This window comes from Bison bison, unplaced genomic scaffold (assembly GCF_000754665.1).
Source record: "Bison bison bison isolate TAMUID 2011002044 unplaced genomic scaffold, Bison_UMD1.0 scf7180017864286, whole genome shotgun sequence".
Lineage (NCBI taxonomy): Eukaryota > Metazoa > Chordata > Mammalia > Artiodactyla > Bovidae > Bison > Bison bison.
In genome coordinates this window covers 4,966,588-4,975,695 of record NW_011494858.1, presented here as the reverse complement: position 1 = coordinate 4,975,695, position 9,108 = coordinate 4,966,588, and the positions used below count along the sequence as shown (strand labels likewise).

Here is a 9,108-nt window from a genome sequence, read left to right as displayed (position 1 = left end):
TCTTGATTCCAGCTTGTGTTTCTTGCAGTCCAGCGTTTCTCATGATGTACTCTGCATATAAGTTAAATAAACAGGGTGACAATATACAGCCTTGATGAACTCCTTTTCCTATTTGGAACCAGTTATTGTTCCATGTCCAGTTCTAACTGTTGCTTCCTGACCTGCATACAAATTTCTCAAGAGGCAGGTCAGGTGGTCTGGTATTCCCATCTCTTTCAGAATTTTCCACAGTTGATTGTGATCCACACAGTCAAAGGCTTTGGCATAGTCAATAAAGCAGAAATAGATGTTTTTCTGGAACTCTCTTGCTTTTTCCATGATCCAGTGGATGTTGGCAATTTGATCTCTGGTTCCTCTGCCTTTTCTAAAACCAGCTTGAACATCAGGAAGTTCATGGTTCACATATTGCTGAAGCCTGGCTTGGAGAATTTTGAGCATTACTTTACTAGCCTGTGAGGTGAGTGCAATTGTGCAGTAGTTTGAGCATTCTTTGGCATTGCCTTTCTTTGGGATTGGAATGAAAACTGACCTTTTCCAGTCCTGTGGCCACTGCTGAGTTTTCCAAATTTGCTGGAATATTGAGTGCAGCTCTTTCACAGCATAATCTTTCAGGATTTGGAATAGCTCAACTGGAATTCCAGCATCTCCACTAGCTTTGTTCGTAGTGATGCTTTTTTGTCTTTTATAGATAAATTATACAATTCATCAAGATTTTAAGACAAATTGTTATGCAATTTTGTATATAATTATGCCTCTTATAATTCTTCTCATAATATGTTCTCTTTGCCTTTAGTAGGTATGCCAAATACTTTCAGTTGTTTTTACCAAAATACTTTATTGGTAATACCAAATTGTAACATTGGCCCATCTCATAAATTTTGCCTTATACTTTATCATCAGTCACTTGTAAGTAAAATGTAAATTGTATTTCTAAATATTCTTAACACAGAAGTAAATAATGAAAACGTGATTAAAAAATATTTCCAGTGGTCTACATATCATTTTTTGTTATAATGTTGGTATTGAGTTATGATTTTACTTTATTAGGGTCAAAAAGTAACCTGTATGATTTGACCAGTACAATGTAATAGTTAAGAGCATAGATAGATTCTAGTGCCAGATATAATGAATCTCAACACCATCATTAAGAAGGTGTGTGAAACTGAGCAAGTTAATTAAAAAACTGTGCATCAGATTCTTCAACCACAGAATGGAGATAATAATAGCACACTCTTCATAGAATTATCATGAAGATGAAATTAGTTAATAGGTCTGAGCACTTATAATCATGCAAAATATTTCTTAAAAATGTAAAACATTAACATGTTATTATTATTATACATATTGTTTTCCTTGGTAATGTTTAAAAATATTTCTTTTGTGGCCCTAGGTTTAGCTTTATTTAAACACAGTCGCACCTCTACCTCATGGCCCATATGCTGTTCACTGACAAATCCTCTTGGTGGTGGTGGTTGTTGTTCAGTCTCTAAGTCTTGTCTGACTAGTAGTAGCTATTGGTGCTACCTTTAAAATATATTCAGAGGATGGAAAGTTAAAGACAATGCTTTAAATGGTATGTTAAAGCCCTCTGATATACAGCCAGTTGGTTCACGCAGCCTACATACCAGCTTGAGGGTAACATGTCAGATATTAACAAATGCTTTAGTCTGTACACTGGTCTCATCTTCAGAAACATGGTACTGTCTAAGACACTACAAATCCCTCTAGGAATTTAGGAAAGGTAATGGGAAGATACACTAGCCCAGTGGGAAAGACACTGTAAGAAAGAAAATGAAGACACAGAGACTCTGTGTCTGTGTGTGTGTGTGTGTAGGTACACGTGGGCACCCCTGTGTGCACACATGGATGCAAAATCAATTTACTGCAACCAATTATAAATGACAGACACTCATCTAAAATTAAATTTGCTGGAATAGTTTTCATTTACATGAAGAGGCTGCAAATTCAAAATAAATTTTTGACATTAAATTTCTTACCTCAGTTTTTATTATTGCATCCTGGGTTTTCTTCCCCTTTCTTTGCAATTTTTTCTTAGTTTTTTCTACATTTCTTTTAACTTCTCCTCTCTTCTCAAGTACTTCATCTAGCAACTATAGGACAATTTAGAAATTAAGATGTGCAATATTAATAGTCCAATTGTCTGGGTTTAGGATTGATAGTTCCCAAGCGACTATTTTAATAACAACAACATATATTTTGGTGTAAAAGGAAAGGATGACCACACATGAATTACAAAAACATACTATGATATCCATAATCCTAATATCAACTTGAATAACCAAAGAAAATAAAATGCTAATCAATTTTAGCTAAGTAATAACTAATAAACTCACATAGAAATAATAAATTTTCCTGACAATATTTAAACATTTTAATCAAAATTAAAACTCCAAATTTTCAGTACTCATAGTGTGTGAAAACTTATTCTTCCAAGAATTTATGCTAAATTAATAGTGTTCATAATTTATATACCGCTAAAGAATAATAAACCAAATTGATTACTGAACTACAAGAAAGTAGAAAACAGTGGCTAGTATAAAATAAAAGAATAAAAGTCATTAATCTTTTCTGGTATTCATTATTATTCTCAGATGATTACACCAAGGCTTTGATGTAACTAATAAACTCCTATCATTAGTGTAAGGAGGAGCCATTGTTAAAATAATTTATCTCACTGGTTCTTAATACTGGTTATATATTCATTACGGGAGCGCTGGGATAAGCACTGGAAGTCCTAAGTTGAGATGTACACTCAGAATTTGTTGTTTCCATGGTTTATGCCCTTGTACAAGTTGCTTCATGCAGGTAGGCTCAAGTTTTCTCATTCTATGTTACAGCTAAATTCTCTCTTGCTTATTTTAGAGAGATGCTTTGAAGATCAAAATAAAATTTCATAATAAGGAAATTGAAAATCACAAAGTTTTTAATAAATGAAATTCTGAAAAGTAGTACAGTCTACAAATACAAAGTCACATCATCATTTGCAAATAAAAGACAATTCTGTTGCCAAAATGCCCCAAACGAATATATGCGTGTTCTCCCTTCAGCTGAGGACAAGAATGTATAACTCTTACCACACCTTCTACTTCTTCAAAAGACTAATGATATGATGTATACATATTTTTTCTATTAAATCTTTTTTTGGGAAGGGCTAGTAATATCAGTTACTGCCATAAACTTGTTGTTCTGAAAATATTTTATCAACATTTGCTTATTTTTTATCCCAGCTGTCTTCACTTCATCTATACACATCACAGATTTACCATGAAAATGTCAGGACGCATTATCTTTCATATTTGAACAAGCACAGCTTTGGAATTTTACTAACAAGCAGTGAAGACTTTGAATTAAATTCCCTACAGTGGGTAATCATACCAGAAAAATCACCACTCATTCATTTGGAATTTGCTTTTCCTAGGTATATTCTAAGTAAAGGGTTCCAGGAAATAGCATTAATACTGTCTTGCTATGTAATTCCACTGTAGACCACTTGTGTGGTCCTAGAATAGTTGCTTATTTTGTCCATGCTTTTACTTCTTCCGATATGAAATCCTAATTTTCCAAATGATACTGTAAATTTCATAAATGATTTAGCGACCTAAATATTCCTGCAAATTAGTTTCTGGATTAATGATAAATGCTTACGTCAGCATGTTCTTGGTGGCAAGTTTTGATTTTTTCAGCTTCTTCTTCTAGTTTAAGCAGTGGTTTCTCCATTTCTGCCAGTGCTAGGGAATAGATTGCTTTCTTTCTCATAAGGTCCTGCTTCTCAAGTGTCTGTTCTTCTTGAAGGGAAAAGAGTTTTTTCTGCCAGCAAAGATTATTAAATAATTCATTGTTATTAATTACCTAAACATTTATTGAGACTTTATCCTGTGCTGGGTAGTAATATTTAAAAATCAAAACAGTAAATGCCACCATAAAAAAGCAATAGGTAGAAATATAGTATATTTACAGAGTGTATATTTAAAGATATTATTAAAATACAGCATATTTAAAGGCATTATTATAAAAAATGAGAAAAAACTTAATAGACAATAGAAATAAAATATTCTTATGTATTGGAGGATAATAAAGTTAGAGAACACTTTAATGACAAATTTTGTAATATATGTAAGTCCTGCAGTCTAAGACTAAATAAAACCAATAAAAATAAATTCATAAACTATTAAGCAAAAAGATCTGGAATATTACTGAATTATTGGGCTTATAAACAGTGAGAAAAAAATGAGACAATTTGGCACTTTCAAACATACAGAATTTGAGAGACATTGCTTTTATATGTTTGAAAATATCAAATTTGCCAACAGAAAAAAATTACAAAATTTGTGTTCGCTTCAGAGAAGAACAGAAGTACAGATAATCTCAAATATTTTTTTAATAACCTGTTTTGGACTGTTTTATGTGTTGATTTTCCTCTTTTTATAGTAATGGTTTCAAATACTTATGTATTTCTGAAGGGGAGGCAATCTAGAAACATGCCAGGGTTCAGAACACCTAATCTGGGATCCAAAAGATATGCAGGTGGTAGACAAAGATTTTAAAAAGTAAAGAAATAGCTATGCAGTGTTTATAGCTAATGTTTATAGCTAAACAGTGGAAGTCAAAGTCATCTAGTCCTGTCCAGCTCTGTGAACTCATGGCCTCCAGCCTGCCAGGCTCTTCTGTCCATGGCTTTCTCCAGGCAAGAATACTGGAGTGGGTAGCTGTTCCCTTCTCCATGGGGTCTTCCCAACCCAGATCTCCCACATTGCAGGCAGATTCTTTACCATCTGAGCCACCAGGGAAGCCCTGCTAGCTATAATATTTTAGTTTCAAAATCTTTATGTAGAAATATCATAGCATATTTTTTTTTCAGTCTTAAATAAAAGAATTCAGCTGAAAGACACTAAGACTAAAGAAAACATAACATCACCACAAGGCAAACTAAAGAGACACTGCCCTTTTACCAGACTAGCAGAAATTCCCATTAAGCCACAAAATGAGATATGTATACGAGAGGTCAGTTTATTTACGCATGATCAGACGCTGCTAGTCGTACACAGAGGGCAACTGTCATCAACTAAGGACAGAAAACTGCTGGCTTGCAAACCAAGTAGTGAAAAGATGCCTCATTACAGGCAAATTTAAAATGCTAAGTAAACTGCAAATTAAAAGAATAAAATATTGAAACCAATTGGGTTTACCTGAATCATCATTCCATTAGCCACTTCACCTCGAGTGAGTTTCTTCAGGAAGTCTTCTCTGCCCTGTACATTATCAATTTTTTTAAAACGAAAGGAGGTTTTATGTATGAAAAGTCACAAAACATTTTAAGACAACTGCTAACACAAAATACATTTTACTTAGGTTAAAATGAAGACTAACTGTTCACTACACACTGAGTATTATAATTAAAAGATAAATAAATAAAATCCTGATGTTATCTGAAGCACAATTAGTAAGTGATACAATACCAGGAAATAGAATACAGAATATCTGTTCAATTAATTGTATGTTATAAACTTGAACTAAAATATCAAAATAAGAAAATCAAAAAGGAAAAACTAGATAGTCTTCAATTACTCTTTTAAAAAATATCAATCTTCTTTCACTATTTTCCAGAATGAACACATTCCATTTTGAAAGCGGGACAGATGAATTCAAGTTTAGACTTTACAAAACATGATCAAATTCTCCACGTGGCTAGAAAAAATTTTCTCTTTGGCTGTTTCTTATTTTAAAAAATCATTCCTTGAAAGATGGTGGACAAAAAACATGTGGAAAAAATTTTCTATTTGATACTTGGATAGGGAGTCTTAATGTCTTTATAGTTGTACTTTATATTATCACACAACCAGATTTAGAAATAACTCAAAAATTTCCTTCTGTGTTTAGAATTACCTCTTGGAACACCTTATTTGAGGGAGGAATTGTCCTGGATTTAAGCTGTCCTCTATATTAAAAAAAGATGTACGGCTTTGTAAAGAAGAACTGTTGAAGTTCTCTAAAATTCCTCCTTCATTACTGAACCCCTACCATATCACAGAGTCTACACAGACATTCTTAAGAAACAAGTCAATAAGTCTCTCCTACAACCCATTTCCTTAGTATAGCAACCCATCAAAATTACACTCTTCTAAAGTAAAGCAAGATAACTCCAAAGAAGAAAAGAGGAGATAAAGAAGGCAATACCTTTAATATATTACTTCACCCAAGGATATACCTATATCTAAAGCCAATTTATTCAATGATGTATTTTGATAATTTAAAAGAAATTAGTTGCCTCTTCTAATATAACAGATAACAGTTTTATCAACTAGTTAAACATTTAGTATTAAGGGAACCAAATTACAAATGACTCTATAGACTAGAAAAAATATACTGTATTTCAAAATAGTAACTGAAAAATGTGTGTGTGTGTGTTTATCAAGGAGATAAATTGCAAAATGGTACGGCATTAAGCTGAAGAGATAAACTATCAGCTTATGTAGAATCTTTAAGGCACAATAAGAAAATTAGTGAAGAATGTTAAACAAGGTGTGTGTTTTAGGAAGGTTACTTGGGCTGCAATGGGGATTAATTAGTGTTTCCTTAAGATTTATTCATCCTTTTAAGTTTTTTTTTAATTGTCAGTAAAGAGAGAACTCTATTGTTTAAGTGAATTCAAGTTCCTGAACTTACATAAATTAACATCATGCAAAAAGAATTTGCATAAATGAGGCCAATAAAAACTGTAGGCAGTATGTGTGCTCAGTTCCTCGTGTACAATGCTCTGTGACCCCATGGACTGTAGCTCGCCAGGCTCCTCTGTCCACTGGATTTCCCAGGCAAGAATGCTGGAGTGGGTTGCATTTCCTTCTCCAGGGGATCTTCCCGACTCAGGGACTGAACTCAAGGAGTCTCCTGCCTCTCCTGCACTGGCAGGCAAATTCTTTACCACTCTGCCACCTGAGAAGCCAGTATATGAGACATTATAATAAAATAGGCTAGAAGTCTGAAGATGCAAGAGTAAAACAATTGCATTTCTTTGAAAAGCAGGGAAGAGTCCCATGAAATTTTGAAACCTGTATTTCTATACAAAACCAACTCAACCTATTACCAGTGGATCAACATGCACTTCCTGCAAGACAACATCTGGAGCTTCACTCTCGCCTCTCAGGGAACTCTTTAAGCTCTGCTTTCTACCATGCCCCCAAACCTCCATGACTCAGAGCAAGGTCAAATGACAGGTCACCAGAAGGGAAACTACTGGGTTGGCCAAAACAGTCATTCGGATTTTTCTGGACGATGGTATGGAAATGGCCGAATGGATTTTTTGGCCAACCCAGTCCTTGTTACTGACTGGGCTGCCGATTTCAACTTCCACCAGCCACAGGGCATGTTTCCAGCCAGATGTTCAAGCCCTTCCCTCGGTACTACCCCCTTCCTGAAAGCATACTCTGTCCATCCGGGCACTGGCCAAATGCTGGGAAGTTGACCAGTTCCTAGGAGAGCTACCAAGTTACTATGACCTTCAAGAACCCGAGAATTAGCCTAAGACTGACATTAAGGTGAGCTCTGAGGGTCAGAGGTGCACACAGGCCACAGTGCAACATCTGAGTGAGGGGACCTATTTGTCATCCCTTCCTGTTGTCACAAGAAGCATTCCCTGTAAAGCTGACTCTGAGGTGGTGGGGTTTTGAGTGCAGAATTCTTATCAAGGCGTGTACTTGGAATCAACTCCTGTTGGACTGGAGAGGGGGCATGATGGGAAAAATAGAAAGAAGATGGAAGATGATGCAGGATTAAGCAAAAACATAGGCTGAGCTCTTAATACAAAGCATCCCCAACAAGAATCTTGGTCAACACCATGGGGTGTCCTGGAGCAAGAACAGGCCCCCAGCTTTGCTGCACCTGGAAGGGGAATGACCTCAAGCAAAGTGACAATTGATTTCTAAAGCAGAATCTGGGCAGTTAAGTCCATGAAGCTTCTGTCATGAGTCCCTTCAATGATAAAGCTATCATTAGTGCTACTAAGACTTATAGGCAAAGTATTATTACCTGCCTACTATGTAGAGTTTGTTTTAACCTCACAACGAAATCCATGAAATTGCTAGTATTGTCCCCTTTTGCAAATGGGAAAATTGGGACAGATTATATAAATTACCAGAATGCAAAAATCTAGCACACATGGGAAGCAGGATGCTAATCCACATAGAGAGCCCAGGGACTTTATTTCATTGCCTTAGGATCTCAGCGACGCCTGGATACATAGAATCCTTCAATGTGACTGAAATATTTAGTGCAGAGCCTTCTGACTGCCCTGTCTCTTCCTTTGCGAAGTCTGCTTTTCCATTAGGCTTTCTAAGCAATTGGACTGCTGGACTCTGTAACTCAGCCACCTGTTCCACAGACAGAGGAATCGAATGAGACTCTGTGTTATAGACACACCAATCTGCCAGTGAGGCCATGTGCGCGTGCAAGCTAGGTTGCTTCCTGTCTACCTCTTTGTGACCTGGTGGACGGTAGCTCACCAGGCTCCCTTGTACATGGGATTCTCCAGGCAAGAATACTGGAATAGGTTGCCATGCCTTCCTCTAGGGGATCTTCCCGACCCAGGGATTGAACCCATGACTCTTACATCTCCTGTATTGCAGGCGGATTCTTTACCATTAGTGCCAGCTGGGAAGGCTCCAGTGACATGACACCTGGCTCTAAAACAGAGTCTGCTTAGAAGGTTATGAACACTAGGGAGATGCTTCTTTTTAAATTCTGCAGCATGGATTATGTCACTGCAAAAAAAACAGTAGCAGGCTAAAATGGGTATGAATTACTGTAGGCTTTTAAAATGGGTATGAATTACTGTAGGCTTAACATAAGAACCAGAGTGTAGTGTTCTTAGCAAAATACTGATTGCTTATCATTGAAAACATTCAAAAAGAGAGACTTGACAATGACAATGAGCTACAGTAGTTGTAAAAAGATTCCCAGATTTAATCACCTAAGTACCATTTTTTTGAGAATATGCTGTATCCCACGGAATTTCCTAGAATATTTTATATGTCCGACTCTTTGCGACCCCATGAATCGCAGCACGCCAGGCCTCCCTGTCCATCACCAACTCCC

The 9,108-nt window shown here is 36.0% G+C and overlaps 1 protein-coding gene across 1 annotated transcript in view; it reads right to left on the bottom strand.

Moving 5' to 3' along the window:
- The window catches only part of CCDC178 (coiled-coil domain containing 178), a gene marked incomplete at its 3' end in the record, with an annotated part of 338,625 nt that overhangs the window by 219,796 nt on the left and 109,721 nt on the right, over window positions 1-9,108 (bottom strand). The window contains exons 13-15 of the mRNA XM_010849787.1: window positions 5,208-5,270; window positions 3,667-3,828; window positions 1,998-2,111 (exon numbers count right to left, since the gene is read on the bottom strand). Coding sequence (XP_010848089.1) covers window positions 1,998-2,111; window positions 3,667-3,828; window positions 5,208-5,270 — 339 coding nt within the window. The remainder of the gene's footprint in view (window positions 1-1,997; window positions 2,112-3,666; window positions 3,829-5,207; window positions 5,271-9,108) is intronic.